The sequence below is a fragment of the Zophobas morio genome, unplaced genomic scaffold (assembly GCF_036711695.1).
Source record: "Zophobas morio isolate AGI-343-1 ecotype UQ-CSIRO unplaced genomic scaffold, CSIRO_AGI_Zmor_V1 ptg000021l, whole genome shotgun sequence".
Lineage (NCBI taxonomy): Eukaryota > Metazoa > Arthropoda > Insecta > Coleoptera > Tenebrionidae > Zophobas > Zophobas morio.
Genome location: NW_026972126.1, coordinates 13,399,746 through 13,418,036, shown reverse-complemented (window position 1 = coordinate 13,418,036; position 18,291 = coordinate 13,399,746). Strand labels below are relative to the sequence as shown.

General features: G+C 35.9%; 1 protein-coding gene across 7 annotated transcripts in view; it reads right to left on the bottom strand.

Moving 5' to 3' along the window:
- The window catches only part of LOC135132916 (voltage-dependent T-type calcium channel subunit alpha-1G-like), a 117,266-nt gene that overhangs the window by 37,126 nt on the left and 61,849 nt on the right, over nt 1-18,291 (bottom strand). For all 7 annotated transcript variants that reach the window (XM_064061136.1, XM_064061133.1, XM_064061135.1 and 4 more), the window contains exons 4-6: nt 2,073-2,358; nt 1,893-1,985; nt 789-1,136 (exon numbers count right to left, since the gene is read on the bottom strand). In XM_064061136.1, coding sequence (XP_063917206.1) covers nt 789-1,136; nt 1,893-1,985; nt 2,073-2,358 — 727 coding nt within the window. The remainder of the gene's footprint in view (nt 1-788; nt 1,137-1,892; nt 1,986-2,072; nt 2,359-18,291) is intronic.

Sequence of the window (18,291 nt, the reverse complement as noted above, 5' to 3'; positions counted from 1 at the left end):
AATAAAATGAGAAATGAGATCTACATTTTTGTGGTGTTCATAGTGTACAAGCTGTGAAAACATGAAATTAGATTTTCGTCAAAGCTTACGCACAAAGGGCAAAAATTACGAAGTATTAGCTACCGTAAATTCTTCCTAACAGAACTTTTTATTCTTGAAATTCTAAGGTATTTTTTAGTTGGGTGCGATAAGGTGTTTTCTAATCACAATAGATTCTCCCTCTGTCTTAATTTATATTTAAAACAAAACGTTGCTTTTGTTGTTAAGATTTTTATGTTCATTATATTATGACAGTTTTTGATTTTTTCTTTCTTTAAGTTGGTACTACTGAGATTTGTAAAGTTCTTTCGACTAATCTGTCAGACTACAAACTGAATATGAAATTAATAAATACCAACTTCCCATAATTTTTTAGATGAGTACTAGGGTTGATTTTAGCCATCATTTCATCAAAGGGGGAAAATATTACCGTCGTACACAATCCCTTAATTTCCGGTTACGCTTGATAAAATATTCAGCTGTAGAGTGTTTTTTTTTTAAATCTTGACATGCATTAAGGTACAATACTGCTAATAAAGCTTTGCAGTTTCTTTAAATTGTACTAAATAGGCAATAAAAAGGTCTTGATTTTGACTTATATTTGATACTCCAACATAGTTAACTAATAGTCATAAATCCGTGGATTTTTTTCGAAATGAGACATTTAATGTGAGCTTCTAATAAGCTTAACTAAAACCTAAGTAAGTTTCTAATGCCTAGCCAAATTCTAGCGAAAACTAAATACTTACATGCTGCCTCAACCTGGGACAGTTCGGATGGTGCCTCTTCGCATAATTAAGCCTAATCGTCTCCCCCGAAATCATCTTCCGCTCCCTCCTTTGATCCCTCCTCACCCTGTACAGTCTTATTTTCTTCAGCAGTCTTCTCTTGCCCCTCCTCCACAAATGGGCGATGTACTTAACGATTTCCGCGTAGCAGCTCGTGGGCTCGCTGTTATTGGTCGACGAGGCCAAGGTACTGCTGCTCTGGAACCGCGCGCGTTCCAGACGCATCCGTTCCATCTCCCGCTTCTTCGTTTCGGAGAACTGGGTCGCGATAACGACCAGGCAGAGGTTTATCATGAAAAAAGAACCGATCTGCAAAGAAAATTAATAAGTGTTTGCGGGCGACGCTCAGAGGCTGCGGTCGGGGCGTTGTTAATTAGGGAAACATTCCGAGGAAAAATGACCGCGATTTTTCTTGCGTTTTTGTAATGAAATTAATTGCTTCATCAGTTTCAAAGACAAAAGGTCGAGTGGAAGGGTTATGAGAGGGAAGAGAATGAGGAATTTGGTGGACTTGAATGGATTCGGTTTTATGGAAGTGGGTCGTTCACGTCAAGTGAAATATTTTAGCCAAGTTGGTTCAAGGATAAAAATTTGTGTTGGCCATTTGTATTAGAAAAAATAAATTATAGAGAGGGGTTATTACTTTTTTGGATGATTTATGCGTGTTTTCTTTCCACAGACAAGAGTTCTTTCATCAGTAAGATTCTTGTAAATACTAAAAATCAAAAAGAGATTTTATTTTTTAATATGCTTTTATTTTCTCCTTTAAATAAGGTTTTCGTTTGACGTAATTTCCGCAACAAAAGTATAATTTTTTTCATTTTTCCGGTTCGATCTTACTGTTTCTTAAAAAACATTGTAACGTTTCAAACGTAGCTCTCTAATTTTTTTTCCGATGCTGGAGAAGTTTATTTACAATAAATTCAGTGCAGAATTTTTTATATGTTGTATCTCAACATGCTCATCTGCCTCTTTGATATTATAATGAACGATCCAAATCCACCCGACTGCGCCATTTTTGCGTCTAATGAAGGATGTTTAACAGAAAGCGAACTGTTTACTTACTACAATTAATAAAACAAAGTAAATCCAGTCCCAAAAGCTGTGAGCGTCCTGCACGTAATACATTATATCCGTCCACCCTTCCAGCGATATCACCTGAAAAAAAAATTACCCTCGTAAACCCCAAATTTATTCTCGTGCGTAAATAATTCGTCCACAAACCGAATTCTTGGGAAAACTCACCAAAAATATGGACACCCATGCCAGTCCAATATTGTCGAACGAGATGGTTCCCTGGAACGGATTGGGTCCCCTCTCCTGGCACTCCTCATAATACTGGTTCCAGTTAACGCACGCCGTGTCGTTGTTGATATACTGAGGATCTAGTTTTTCGCTGATGTTCAAAGTGCACTCGATTGTGCCGTTGATGTAATTCGGAAGGCCTTTGCACCTGTGCATTCCAGATTGTTCGTCTTTGCTGCAAATGTACTCCTGATCCTGCTGCAGCTTGTAAAAACGGGATATGTCGCTGGAAAACAAATACTTTTAAAGGCGAAAGTCCCAAAGGAGCTTGAGCTCTGGCTAGAACTCGTGTAGTTTGTGTGGTCGGAAAGGTAATGAGATAAATTGGGCTAACTGTTGGCTCGTTCATATGCGGGAACATTTGCTTAGCAATTGAATTGGAACTGTTTTAGGGGATGTAGTCGACCGTTGGAAGGCTTTTGTGAATAAATAAAATATCGCTGTGTCGCAGAGCTGCGTTTGAGGACGGCTTACGTACCTTTGAGGCTTGATGGGGCTGCGAGTGAGGTGGTTTTACGTAGTTAATTAGTGGAAGTGGTTATGGGTTTTGTTGGGGTCAAAGGAGCGCTCTCGATTTGAATATTCTCGAAGTGCGAGTAATATTTTAATTAGGTGCTAATCTCAGGATGAGGGTTATTAGGCGATTAGGAACGGGAGAATTTAAAGATGTATAGGATTTCATACAAATTGTGCATAACATATATTTTTTAAACAAAAGCTAAACCACTGAAATTTTTTCTTGTTTCACAGAGCATATCTAACAAGAAAAACAAAACATTATCTAAAGCTCTCTTAGCATTATGGACTTTCGTCTTTTGATACGCTTAAAGCTCGAAAAAATATATATTTTTAAAATGTCTAATGTAAGAGATTGTTGACAGAATTTAGATTTTCTTGTGGTATTAATTATGACGAGAAAAGTTAGTTAACGCGAATTTTATTAAATTTTGGAAAAAAATAAGTAAACTTTGCTAAGGCAGATTCTAAAAAGCAAAAATTACGTCCATTTCTAGAACATTTGGACGTGAAAGTTATATTTCAGAAGAATTTTGTTTGAGGGCCAACCAATACATAATAAGTTTGTGGTAACATTGGTAAACCTGTTGGCCTTACTTCCTGTTGTCAAAACTGACATGGTTGACAGTGACATTTAATTTACGTCAAAATTTATCATTGGTTGTTATTAAAATGTTTGACAATAGTAGGACAAGAAACTTCTCAGAATTGGATCATCTTATTGGCAACTCAAACAATTCAGTTTGTTGATTTTTAAATTTTTTGATTTTTTAAATTATACATTTTTCGATTTTTCAGTTTTTCAACTTTTCTATTTATCCAACATTTCAATTCTGGGAATTTTTCAATTTCAGATTTTTTAATTTTTCGATTTTGAAAATTTTTGATTTTTCGATTTTCAATTTTCCAGTTTTTCGATTTCCCACTTTTTCGTATTTCCGTTTTGTAATTTTCAATTTCTCGACTTTTCAGTTTTTCGATTCTTCAATTATCCGTTTCTCAATTATCTGTTTCTCAATTTTTCGATTTTTAAAATTTTTTATTTTACGATTTCTCGGTTTTTGAATTTTTTGGTTTTTCGACGTTTCAATATTCAATTTTTCGATTTTTTTATTCGATTTCTTGAATCTTGGTCTCTCAATTTTTAACATTTTTCCACTTTTCGATTTTTCAAGTTTTCGATTTCTCAATTTTCCAACATTTCAATTCTGGGAATTTTTCAATTTCAGACTTTTTAAATTTTTCGATTTTGGAAATTTTTGATTTTTCGATTTTTCAATTTTTCGATTTCTCGGTATTTGGATTTTTCGGCTTTTCGGCCTTTCGATCTTTCAATATTCGATTTTTAGATTTTTTGATTCGTTTTCTTGACATCTTGGTTTTTCGATTTTAAGAATTTGTACACTTTTCGTTTTTTTAAGTTTTTGTTTTCTCAATTTTCTAATTTTTCAATTTTGGAAATTGCCAATATCGGATTTTTCAATTTTTCGATTCTTCAATTATCTGTTTTTCAGTTTTTCGATTTTTAAAATTTTTGTTATTACAATTTTTCGGTTTTTGAATATTTCGGTTTTTCGATTTTTCAATATTCAATTTTTCGATTTTTTGATTCGATTTCTTGAATCTTGGTCTTTCGATTTTTAACATTTTTCCACTTTTCGATTTTTCAAGTTTTCGATTCCTCAATTTTCCAACATTTCAATTCTGGGGATTTTTCAATTTCGGATTTTTTAATTTTTCGATTTTGGAAATATTTGATTTTTCGATTTATCAATTTTTCGATTTTTTAGATTTTGAATTTTTCGATTTCTCGGTACTTAGATTTTTCGGCTTTTCGATTTTTCAATATTCTTGACATCTTGGTTTTTCGATTTAAATTTTTTTTTCACTTTTCGATTATTCAAGTTTCAATTAATTTCTCAATTTTTTAACTTTCCAATTTTTCGATTTCCCACATTTTCGTTTTAGAATTTTTCAATTTCTCGGCTTGTCTTGGATTCTTGAATTATCCTCTTTTCAATTACGTATTTGATTTTTCAATTTTGGAATTTTTGATTTCTGGGTTTTTGGAATTTTTGATTTCTCGGTTTTTGGATTTTTCGGCCTTTCGATTTTTCGATTCTTTGATTAGTTTTGTTGATATCTTGGTTTTTCGATTTTTCAATTTTTCGATTTATCAATTTTTTTCGTTTAAAATTTTTCAATTTTCTGATTTTGGATTATTCGATTCCTCAATTTTTCGATTTTGCAACTCTACTCGACTTTTCGATTTCTTGATTTCTCGATCCTTTGATGTTTCATTTTTTTATACTTCAGTTTCTCAATTTTTCAATGTTTCTATTTTTCAATTCTCCGGTTTTTCGATTTCCCAATTTTTCGTCATTTCTGTTTTGGAATTTTTCAATTTGTCGATTTTAGTTTTTCGATTCTTTAATTTTCCGATTTTTTAATTTTTGGGTTTAAAAAATTTTTCAATCTTCTCGATATTTTGAGATTCCAATTTTTCGATAATTTAATTGTTTAATTTTTTAAGTTTGAGATTTTTTGGTTTTTTAATTTTGTTTTAAAATTTTTAATTTTCCAGTTTATTGATTTTTCGATTTCTGGATTTCTCAATTTTTCATTTTAATTTTTCGATTGCTCGATCTTTCAGTTTTTTTAGGCATCCAGATTTTTGCAAAAAAATCCAAACAACCGCGCGATAGACGTTGGTTAGATTACCTTATGCTGCATTTTTACTTTCCATCCAGCGAATGGCTACTTTTATGTTTTCTTGACGTTTCATGACCCCAAAAGTCGTGTATTTCCGTCTGGGTATCTGTCATCTATTTGTCGTTTGTATCGATTTTTATTAGGTAGATAATCTCCAAAACTATTAGACTGATTGTGGTTAAATTTTAGACTTATGTTATCTTCAGATGGTAAAACGCCAACCAAAATTTGTCCAACCATCCCCACCAACAATGTGATGATCTCTCTTTAATTTTTTTTAGTACACAGTCAACATCATTTAAATTTTATAAATAACATTCCATTGTACTTGTGGTTTATGAATCCGCCTTGATATTTTACCCGAAGCGTCAAAAAAACTGTGGCAGGTTCAATTCCGCTTTATGGGCTTTTCTTTTTTTCTTACACTGATACTGCTATTATATATATATGTATGTAGGGGTTATCATAAATAAAATTTTAGTAATTATACTATTTTTTTATTAGTTTCCAAGATAAAATTTTGTATAGAAAAAGATGGTTATGTTTAAAAATTCACAGAGGTTTAGAATTTTCCAAAAAACTTTTAGTCACCGTGTCTTAATAAAGTGTAAAAGATCGAACAAACTTTAAACTTATTTACACGGGTGAGTAGTCATATAGTGAGGGAAAATTTGAATTGCGACAGGAACTCAAATTTGCGCACGAATTCAAATTTTCCCACCAAAAAATGAGCCAGAACCCACACTATATAACTACTCAGGTGATGATTCAATTTGTAGTTGTCGGTTTTTTCATGATTTTCACTGGAGACATCTGTATTTTACAACATTTTTATACCTCAACTTGTCTCTTAAATTAAAACAATATTCAGTTTTTTATGTTAGTCAAGGCAAGGAAACTTAAAAGTTTTTTTTTGAGAATTTTTAATTAAAAATATTTTTTACACTAAAATGCACATGTTTTGAAATATACAGGGTGGTACGTTTAAAAAATAGTGTAATATTTAGTGTGCTATTTAATAAGTTTTAAAATTTTGACGATTCTGAGTCAAAAATACCAAAAAACAAATGTGAAGACAAATCACAACGGTAGGTATTATTTTTGTAAGAAATAGATATTTAGTTGTTATGTGTCAGTTGCAGTGATTTAAAACTCGAACGGGACCGCAACAAATGCTCAACTGTGTTCCATTCTAGCCTAACATTAGTAATTACGGATTAAAATACATTCATTCATCAACAAAAAAAATATCACTGATTTTTTATCATTATCTTCATAAAAATTTTAATAATTTATTAGATACATCACTACATTATATACCAAAATCGGGTAGTGGACGTCGTACGTTGTTAGTAAAAAAAATGTGATTTTTATAGTATGGTCGTGATGTCGTGGAACCGAAAAAACACCAGACATGCGATTTTCCGTCGTGATTTATTTCGACGTCAGATTTAACTGATCACCCGATACATACAAAACCTTCTTTCGCTGTCTCACTATCTGTTGTCTAATCACCACACGTCCCGACTTTGAAAAGTCCCCAACCAAGAAAAAACCGTCAAATTTGTATCACAACTGCCAGACATTCATTACAAGTTACGTCTCGTTGAAATTCATGAAAAATGCTTGCAGGTCGCTGAAAACTGACGCGAGGGATTTTAAAGCTATTCATAACGAAAGTAAAGTTTTGCTTGACATTTCCTCACATGTATGTACAGAAAGTTAGTTCTGATTTAAAATTGGCTGCTTGTGTACACGAGCTTTTCAAAATAAATTTCAATTAAAAGCGACAGAAAGCGTTGTAAATTCTCCCTGGCGCTATGTAAAAAAATACAACGACGGGTTATGTTAAACTGTGTACCTATACTAAAGTTCAGAGTCGTGTAGGTGTGTTTGCCAGAACTGCGAAAGCTCTCAACGGTTTACTGCAACTAATTAATGCATTAAAATAATGATGAGCGTTTCCGAAGATTACAGATAACGTTGTGCTAATACCACAAAAAAGCTCCAAATTCCGGCTAACCACTAAAAAGCTCCAAAATATTATTAGCCAGGATGGAAATCTAATTTCCTGCACATACATTTTAATGAATTTAAAGAACATCCAATTTTGCCGCTGAAAGAATGCAATTCAATCTAGCGAAATTTATATTCCGACCTAGTGTTTATTTTGTTTAAGCTTTCGTGAATAATTAAAGCTCCGAGCTCGCTCACAAATGTCCATTGTAAGAGCGGTTGTACCTTGGGGCTGTCCGTTGCACAATGCAAGTGGAGCGGAACCGGCCAAATGATTAGATCGTTTTTTGAGCTACAATTAAATAGTGTTCTGTGGACAACAATGGATAATTTGTGTTGAGGGAGACAATGGTTTGTCTCAGACGTCATTCTGAATGGCTCGTCAGGACAGTTTTTGTTGGTAACCATGGCATTTGTGTCCCATCCGTGGTGACTGTGAAAGCTCATTTATAACTAAGAAATAAATGCGACTATCTAGTTGACGGTTGAAGAGGAGGTTACGTGTAGATGACGTTTTATCAATGGGCGTGTTTTATTAAAGAATTAATTTAAATGGCCTAATTAATTTTAAATGCAGATAAATTCAGTTGCACATTTCAAAAATAAGGATAGAAATTGTGTAGTTAAAAAAAATTATGGAACATCGCAACCATAAAGACAATCAGTGAAAAATGAAGCGTCTAAATTGTTGTCTAGAATTGTTTTGATCTTTGCTCTAATATTTACGAATAGAGATGTTTCATTCGCAGCCTTTTATGATCTTGATAAGAAAGAGTTGAAATAAATGTTGATGTGATAAGATAAGAGCCAAAATATTTGTAGCTACGGTTAAATCAAAAGTCAAGGAATTTGCTGTGTTGAATACTTTAAATAGTTTAGTATTACAGTGAACCTTTTGGAGGGAATACATTTTCAAGTAATCGGTCCAATAGCTTCAGAAAAACGCTACTAAAACATGAATTTCGAGATCTGAAAAAATGGTTACATCAGGTCAGGTCAGGTCAGAAATATTCGAATCCTACATGTTGAAAAATGCTACTAAAACATGAGTTTCGACATGCTTCATGATGGTTCGAATCTTCTTAAGCTAACCCTAAGAATTTAAAAAGTGGAAAATAAAAAACTTGATAAAAAAATTAAACTTGTCAGAATTTAGTAAAAATGCAACGTAAAGTAATATTATCAAATAAATCATTGTTCTGATGTAGTGTTGCTCTAAACTAACAGAGCAAGGGAGAGAGGAAGGAGAGGGGAAGGAGAGAACGGGAGAGAGAGAGAGAGAGAGAGAGAGAGAACGAGAGAGAGAGAGAGAGAGAGGGAGAACGAGAGAGAGAGAGAGAGCACGGGGATAATGAAAGAAAGCAGAGGGCGATGAAGAAGTGGGAGAACTGGAAGAGAGCAGAGGGAGATGGAGAAGAAAGCAGGGGAGAGAGAAGGTGAGAGTAGAGGAAGATGAATAGAGTGGAAGAAGTAGAGGAAAGGAATGAGGGTAGAGCGAACGGAAAAGATTAGAGGAAGAGGGGGAGAGTAGAGGGCAAGGAAGAAAAGAAAGGTGGATGGAAAGAGAAGAAGAAGAGCGAATTCTGGGAAGGGGAAGAAACGAGAAGGAGATCCTTTGGAGAGAGCAGTGGCAGAGGGACAAAGAGAGTGCAACGGGACAGACAGACAGACAGAGAGAAAGAGAGAGAGAGAGAGAGAGAGATACAGACAGACAGAGAGCGCAGTGGAAGCTGGAGAAGACAGAGGGAAAACGCGATGGAGAAGGTATCGAAAGCAGAGACATGTAGAAGGAGATGGTGGAGGAAAGAAAGGGAGCAAGTAGGTGGAGACGTTGGGAGTAGAAGGAGATGAATAGAGTGAAAGAAAGTAAAGAGGGGGAGAATAAGAAAAAAAAAGTGAGAGGAAAAAATGAGGGAAAAAGTGAGATAGTAGAGGGCAGGGAAGCAGCAAAAAGAGAGGAAGAGATAAAAAGATATACCGAAAGAGCAAAAGAAAAGGGTCAAAGAGGGAGTGAACGGTGAAGGAGAGTATTCTCTATCAAGAGAAAGGAAGGGAAAAGAGAGAGAGAGCAGTGGAAGCGAAAGAATGCAGAAGAAGGGGAGGTAGTAGAAGGCGAAGGAAGAGTAGTGGGAGAAAGAGAATGCCATTAAATAGAGAGGCTGAGGCTGAGAGAAAGTAAAGAGGGAGAAATTATCGAAAAATAGTATACAGAAAGAGGAAAAGATTAGAGGAAGAGGCAGAGCAAGGAGCAAGGAAGGGGGCAAACAGAGAGGAGAGTATTGTCTATTGTGGGAGAGGAAGAGAGTAAAAGGGAAACAGAGGTAGACTGTCAGAGAACAGAGGGTGTGGAGGAAAGCAGGGGGGGGGGAAGAGGACGACGGGAGAGAAAGAGCAATGGAAGTGGAAGAGAACAGAGGGATAGGGAGAGAGGAGTGGGGGAGCAAGGCAACAGAAGGCAATTGAAGAAAGAGAGGAAGTGGAAGAAAGTAGCAAGAGACAGAGAGAGCAGAGGGGGATGGTTAGAAAGAGAGAAAGTAAAGAGGGAGACAGCAGAAGAAAAGGAAGATAGCAGACATAGAGAATGAGGGAGAAAGTAAAGAGAAAAAGAGTAAAATAAAAAGAAGAGAGAAGAGGCAGAGGGAGAGGGAAGAGGAAAAGAAGGAGAGTATAGGAAGAGGTCAACAGCATGGGAAAAGGGACAAGAGAGAGCAGACTGAGAGGGAGAGTATTTTTCATTGAAGGAGAGGAAGAGGGTAGAGGGACCAGAGAGAGAATGAAAGAGTAAAAGGCAAAAGAAAAAGGGGAGGAAGACAGTGACGAAACAAGGAGAGGAAGACAGTGAATCGGAGAAAGTAGAGGGAGCGGGAGAGAAAGAGCAAGAAAGAAAGAGAGAGACAGCAGTGGAAGCGCAAGAATGCAGAAGAAGGGGAGAGAAACGTTTGAATGGGAGGTATCAGAAGAGATTAGAGTGCGAGAGTGTAAAGAGGAAGAAAGTATCGGAAAATAGTATACAGCAAGAGGAAAAGATTAGAGGAAGAGGCAGAGTAAGGAGCAAGGGAGGGACCAAAGAGGGAGGGAGAAACAATAAAAGTTATGGGGAGACAGTAGAAGAAAAGGGAGAGAGCAGAGAGAGGAGGAGAGTATTGTCTATTGTAGGACAGAAAGAGAGTAGAAGGACAAACAGAGGTAGACTGTCAGAAAACAGAAAGTGTGGGGGAAAGTAGAAGGAGAGGAAGAGGGTAACAGGGGAGAAAGTGCAATGGAAACGGAAGAGAACAGAGGGAGAGGAAGAGAGGAGTGGGACAGGGAGACAACAGAGGACAATTGAAGGAGCATACGAATCGGAAGAGAGTAGACGGAGACACAGAGGGGGATGATTTGAATGGGACAAAGTAAAAAGGGAGGGTGCAGAAGAAAAGGAAGAGAGAAGAGGACAAGGAATAGAGTAGAGGAAGAGGAAAAGAGCATGGGGAAATGGAGAGAGAGAGAGAGAGAGAGAGAGCACAGATTGAGAGGGAGAGTATTTTCTGTTGAAAGAGGGGAAGAGGGTAGAAGACTGAGAGAACAGAGGCAGGAGAAGGCAACGAGAGAGAGAAAGAGCAACGAAAGCGGAAGAAAGTAGAAGGAGAAGGAGAGAGAAGTGGGAGAGGGGGGCAGCAGAGGGTATTGGAAGGAGCAGAGAAAGCAGAGGGAGTCAGTAGATCGAGAGCGTGGGAGCAAAGGGAGATGATTAGAATAGGAGAAATTAAAAGGGGGAGAAGAGAACAAAAGGAAGAGAATAGAGGAAGAGGTAGAGAGTAGGAACCAAGGAAGAGAATATAAAAAAAGGAAGAGAGTAGGTGCCAAGAGACAAGAGCTAGCAGAGGGGAAGGGAGACTATTCTCTATTGTAGAACAGGAAGAGGGAGAGGAAAACGGAGAGGAAGCAGGTGAGAGCGAGAGGGAGGCCGACAGTGAGTGAGAGAACAACATGATATCGGGAAACATACAGAGAGGGGGAGAGAACAACAGGAGAAAGAGAGAGAAAGAATTGGGGGGTGAAGAACGCAGGTGGATGGAGAGGAAAAGGGCGATAACAGCGATAGAGCAAGCACAGGAAGTGGAAGAGAGCTGTGGGAGATGCGGAAATGAGAGACTGGGAGCAAAGAGAGATGTATAGAGTACAGGGAGAGGAAGGGCGAGAGAGAGAGAGAGGGAGAGAGAGAGCGAGAGAGAAAGAACAGCAAGGAAGGAAAATATGAGATTAAACTTAAAAAAATATCTAAAATTTTGATACAGAACTGAAACATGGAAGATAATCGGCTAAAGAAGATCATAGAATACAGACTTTAAGTTGAGAAAAAGGAACAGAGCAGTGTTCAGAGTGGGTAAAGCGAGATTCATTATCAATATTTAGTAACAGAGCTAGGATGAATGTCAATGCATTTTCATTACTGTAAAATGGTACTTAGAGTAGTAAATCGAACGAAAAAAAAATAAAAAAATAAAACGTACAGATAAATTATAGCGAAAGCCAGGATTAATAATTTAAGTTTTTCCACGCAAGAAAAAAGCATGAAATATTTTGTTCATCAAGTTTTTACGACGATAAGAAAAAACTGGGAAATATGAGTATGTTAAAGTTTCAGGCACTACAGCTGTAAATGTACACAAATGGTTGAGACGGAAAAAGTTCTTTAATTTTATGGAACTAAAAAACTTACTCCAATTACCGTAAAAGAAATAAACATGTAAGACTGCAGTGCTTTCGAAAAATCATTTTTCGTAGTTAGAATATTGAAAAAAAAGCTCTTAAGGTAGCAGGACATTTAAAATTTTTTTTTTTTTTTAATCACAAAGGGCTTTTTAAGGTTCTGTTTTTTAGAAAATTTATCACAAATGATAGTGTAAAGACTGACAATTTTTTACTGTAGTTGCATGTGATAATTTGTAGCGACCAATTAATTTGTCGTCATCCTCCAGGTAAATAAATTCCTAACGCTTTAATTTTTTCTTGGTTTTGTCTGATTGCATTATTTAGCGAATATTAAGAAACATTCCTCTTAAATAAGTTAAAACTTTTTAAATCTTATAAATTAAAATTTTGGTATTTAATTTTCTTTAATTTGACATTCCAGTTGGCAAATGTATTAACGTTATTAAGAGTTGGTGAAATAATTTTGAAAACTGAGAAAAAATCGGCACTTCACGACTGAATTCTCGTTCGACGTATTGAATCACTACGATAAAACTAACTGTTACATCATTATTTCGAAAAGCCCCCCTCTTTCAAGATATTATAAGTCGAGTGTTCACACGACGTCACTTTTCTGTGCTCTCCTTCACCGCCGTCGTCGCCCTATTCAAAAGCTTTGTCGGTGTACGTGACCCATATTTATTATCCCAACACGACTTCGCACCTAAAAAGACGCAATTCGACTTCTGCATTCAATTTACAACGCGAAAATGCATTTATGTGAGCTCTCCCCGATCGCATTTACAGTTTTTACGAGCGAACAGCCTTAAGTATAGATGCGCCCGAACAATTCGTCAATCTTTAAACACCCCAGCATTCTTCAAAGCTACCATTCGCATTAATAAGGCAACAGATTTATGCGTCGGAACGGCGACGCCGACACCTCGTCTACAATAAAAAAGAATACGAAATCAATGAGCACCGGAATGGAGCTTTTGAACAGCTTTTAAACACGGGGCGCGAGCAGCCCCAAACTGCCTCGATTGGAACTCTCTAGTGCATTATTTAGAAATGACGAAATGCCGGTCCTGAACGAAAACGTGATTTTCCTGTCCGCTCGGCGTGTGATTCAGTTTTTATCGAATTTAATGAAAAAGTTTTAAGGACTTAATTCGACGCTTAAATGAGAGAACAGTCTTAATGTGAAGATAATCAGACGTCTTTTCTGCTGATTCAAATTATTTAAATGAAAACATTAAAACTTTCTAATTGAATTTTCTTGCAGATGCTATTTTAAATAGCGTAGTGGAGGCCGGGATCATACAGAAACAAGATTTGTGTTGAAGGTTATTGAGTTTATTAAAAAGCGGCACAGCGGTGGAGATGCTGAGAAGGTAATGAGAGAATCGTCTAAAGTTCTTTAGCTACATTGAGTTAAATTTATTTATTTGTGTAAAAGCTTTAACTACTTAGTACAAATGGAACAAAGGAGAAAGTTAAGAGTAGACTGCGTACTATAACAAACTTCTCAACAGAGTATTAATACTTGACGAAAGTAGCAGTTTTGTAAAGTATTTCTTATTGAAAGCCATCTGCAGGAATGACGACTCTGCTTAACAAGAATTTTCTTTGCAGTTAAATGTATATGGAGATGAGTCCCCAAAGGCAAAGATTACTTTGGGCATATGCTGTGAATGTCTGATGTTGGGTCAATAGCATTATTAACGGGTCGCGTGGTACTTTAACAACTAAATGTGGTTGCATTTGCAGCTCTCGGTGGAGCTTTTGTTGGAAGAGTTGCAGTTTCAGTGCACTGTTAGTTCAGATAACTGAATAATTAATACGATGTAATGCGCTTTTCTGCTTGGTGAATTATCAGAAATATGTATAAAATTATAATGTACAGATTTGATAGATTGGTCTAAAAACAGTCTGTCACTGAAAGTAAAAAAATATTGCGATTCATGAAGCGAAATTTCAAAGATGTTTTTGTAAGTATGTTGTGGGTGTAGCGGGCGTTGAGTGGGCTGACTGGCAGTGACATTTTGATTAAGTTAAATTAAATGCTCATTTGTTTTGAAATCTCGTACTGCGTAGGCTACAATAATACGAATATATGAACAAATGCTTTGACAACCCTTATTAATTATAGCAGGAGTTGGATTTATATCGACTTTTCTGTTGGAGTTCACTGCGAGACTTCTTTGGCTTCAGGCCCACACAACGTTGAGAAAATGCAGTTTCTTGAATAAAAAAGCTTCGAATTAAAACCATTAAGTATGATTCCATTGATGTTATTAAGGCATCCGAAATAACGTTTTTAACAATTAAAAGTCTTGCTTCCGCTACCAGGTAGAAGAAATCCTTCCTCGAGCTTTCCTCGACCATAGACTCATGCCTCAGATCGACCTATGCTGTAAGTTATCACTAACCCAATTAATATGCGTGTGCAGCATATTCAGCCCTCGTGTTATATCGACCGATCAAATGCACTTAATTGATAAATATGGAACTATTGTGACAGATCCACAAACTACCGAACCGAATTCTCTTCTTCGGTTGTATTTGGGCCCCCCGACCGAGCATTCCTCTACCATTATGGTATGTGTTCCTAATACCGGGAACCTTTTTCAATGAAAAGTATGATCATTATTATTTCTCTTTCTTTGCCTTTTTTTCTTTAATAAATAGTCAAATTGCTGTCTTTAGCTTCTTGTCCATCATGAGAGTATACACATATTTCAATATTTTTTGTATTTTTGCTCTCTTTTGTCTGTTATTTCATTACTGTTTCTTATTTTGTGTCGTTGACACTGACTGTTTCATTTGGATCTCCATACCGTGCTTTGGGGTCTAGTTTTGATACACGTAACACTTTATGAAGTTTTTAGTTACAAACAAACTTCTAGAAGTGGAATATTTTTTTATTAGAACTTTTAAAGTGGTCTTGGAAGACTTATGTACAACTATTTTTTTCATACTTAATCTTGTCGCAATCGTGTTCATTGACCTAGAAACACGTCGAGGCTATCGACAATTTCTCAATTTTTCGTATTCTCTCTTTGGCACAAATCTTGTCTTCTATCAGAATTCTATTCTAATTTTTTACTACATTTTTTTTTCTAAAATGTTCTGTTCCCAGTTTGAGAAAGAGTTTTTCAGAGCAATTTTTTTGATTGCAATTCTCTGACTTTTATTTCAAACACTTTTTAAAATCATTGCCTTCAGTGGAACCTTTAGCGGTTCCGTAAGATGTAGTTCTATTGTTTAGGTTATGGGTCCAGGAAACTCTTTATCTAGACAGGCAATGTAAAACAGAATTAAAAATATTTGGCCACCGCTGTCAAAATAGAATGTCATATATTTTTTTTTAATAAAAGAAATGAGAGATTTACCTTTTTTTAACTTTTTAACTAATGAAGAAGAACCACTTGGATTTGGTAAACTTCTGTGTCATTCAGCAAAAAAAGTTACAGTATTGGTAAATGTACCGAATGCCTAAAAATATTTTTTTCTACCGCCCACGTTTTTTGGTTTTCTAATAGAGCTATTAACGCACGCAAATGACGTCACAGCAGTTCGTTAATAGCGGAAAGGCGTTCTTTAATAGATCTGGTGTAATTTAGATCGGTAAGATTGGTAGCAATGACGAGAAATGTCAGGTGAATATCAGTGGCAAATCTAAACTTAAAATTTCCCACGTTTCCGGACGCGTAACTTCTTCGCAAGACATTTTAACCAATTTTAAATTACAAAAACTCGAATTGATTCGAATTACAATTGTTGTTGTGAAAATTCGAACCTCAAATATTTCGTGGTTAGTGTCAGACCAACCCATCACCAACCACGACAAAAGTCCCCAGATTAAAAAAAATGCAAATTTCAATTAAATTTTGGGAAAAAACGTGTGCGGTAGAAAAAATAGTATAAATAACTCGTTCATAAGGCCATTGAGGCACTCATCCTTTATATAACTCGCGGCTTCGCCGCTCGTTCTATAAACTTGGATTCGTGCCTCAATATTTGCCTTATGAAACTCGTTCTTTAATATACTATTATGATGTTTTCATAAAAAATTTGGAACGTAAAAATGCAGTAATCAAAATATTGTCTACAGAAGATTTTTGACATTTCAGAAAAGTATCAAAAATTTTTCTTAAAAATCTCTCTTAACTTAACAATTATTAATTATTAGAAATACAAAAATAGTCAAAGACTTAAGTTGTACGTTTCTTTAACGACTATCTCTAGAATTATTTTTAACTATACAGAGTGTTCTGTTTTCAAGGCGTAACACAAACGTAGTTTTTTTGTGATGATTTTTTTTTAATTGTCGAGAGCCAAAGGAGCAGAATCCAGTTGCAATATCCTTATTATTTCTCTAGAAGAAATTACCATGTACCTAAAACATGTTTTTGAGTATCGTGTTTCAAAGAATACTACGTATATTAAGAAAAAATTAAAGCCAAAGATTAAGGCTCTCAATTCCAAAACCCATACTTGCTTACAAAATATACCATTTTACACGTGTTTTAAGTTTCTAAGAATAAAAAAATCATCACAATTGGGATGGGGTGGGTGGGCGGGGTTTATATTTTGCCTTTGTTTCTTAATAAACGTAGTATTCTTTGGACAACACGATACTCAAAAACATGTTTTTAATTTTTTGTAAAGAAATAAGTGTTTTGCAGTTAAGCTCCGCCCCCTTGCTTCACGGCGAATAAAAAAGTCATCACAATTGAGGTAGAGCAGGTGGGCGGGCTTACATTTTGTCTTTTTGTTTTAATATGTGTAGACTTCTCTTCACAACATGAAAGGCTACGTATGTTAAAAAAGAAGCAAAATATAAGTCCCGCCCACCCACCCTGTCTCAATTGTGATGATTTTTTTATTCGTCGTTAGCCAGGAGGTACAATGGGCCGAAAGGCAAGTGCCGGCTGGCTACGGTCAACACCCATAAAATTTAGGATCTAGAATCCAGATTAGAAGCTCCACCCACCCACCCTCCCTCGATTACGATGATTTTTTTAATTCATCGTTGGCCGGGAGGCGGAGCTTAATTGCAAAATCCATGTGTTTCTACAAAAAATTACTATGTGAAACATATTCTTATTTAATCGTGTTCTTTAAAGAATCTATGTTTTGAGTAAAAGAGAAAACCGAAGATTAAATCTCACCTATACCCGCCCCGATCTCAATTGCGAAGATTTTTTCATTCGTTGTCAAGCCGAGGGGCGGAGCGTAATTGTAAAATCCATTTTCCCCATAGAAATTTACCATTTCGAACATGTTTTAAGTTTCTTGTTATGCAAAGAAGACTACGTATATTAATTAAGAAAAAAGAGCAAAATGTAAGCCACACCCACTGCTCTATTTCAAGGGGGGAGGGAGGGCGGAGTTGAATTTTTCATTCATTGTCAGACCTAGGGGCGGAGTGTAGTGAAAAAGTCCATCTTTCCTTACAAAAATTGCCCATTTTAAATGTGTTTTAAGTTTCTAAGAATAAAAAAAAATCATCACAATTGAGATGGGGTGGGTGGGCGGGGTCTACATTTTGCCTTTTTTTCTTAATATACATAGTATTCTTTGAACAACACGATACTCAAAAACATGTTTTTAATTTCTTTGAAAGAAATACGTGATTTACAGTTTTGCTTGGTTTACGGATGATAAAAAAAATCATCACAATTGAGATAGGGCGGGTGGGAGGACTTACATTTTGCTTTTTTGTTTTAATATATGTAGACTTCTTTTCACAACATGAAAAGTTACGTATGTTGAAAAAAGAAGCAAAATATAAGCCCCGCCCACCCACCCTATCTCAATTGTGATGATTTGGTTTATTCGTCGTTAGCCAGGAGGTACAATAGGCCCAAAGGCGAGGCCTAAGTTTCGGCTGGCTACGATCAACACCCATAAATTCTAGAATCCATAATCCAGATTAGAAGCCCCGCCCACCCGCCCTCTCTCAATTGTGATGATTTTTTTTATTCGTCGTTAGCCAGGAGGCGGAGCTTAAGTGCAAAATCCATGTGTTTCTACAAAAAATTGCTATGTGAAAGATGTTCTTATTTAATCGTGTTCTTTAAAGGAACTATGTTTTGAGTAAAAAAGAAAACTTAAGATTAAATCTCTCCTACACCCGCCCTGATCTCAATTGGGATGATTTTTTCATTCGTTGTCGAGCCGAGGGGCGGAGCGTAATTGAAAAATCCATTTTCCCCATAGAAATTTACCATTT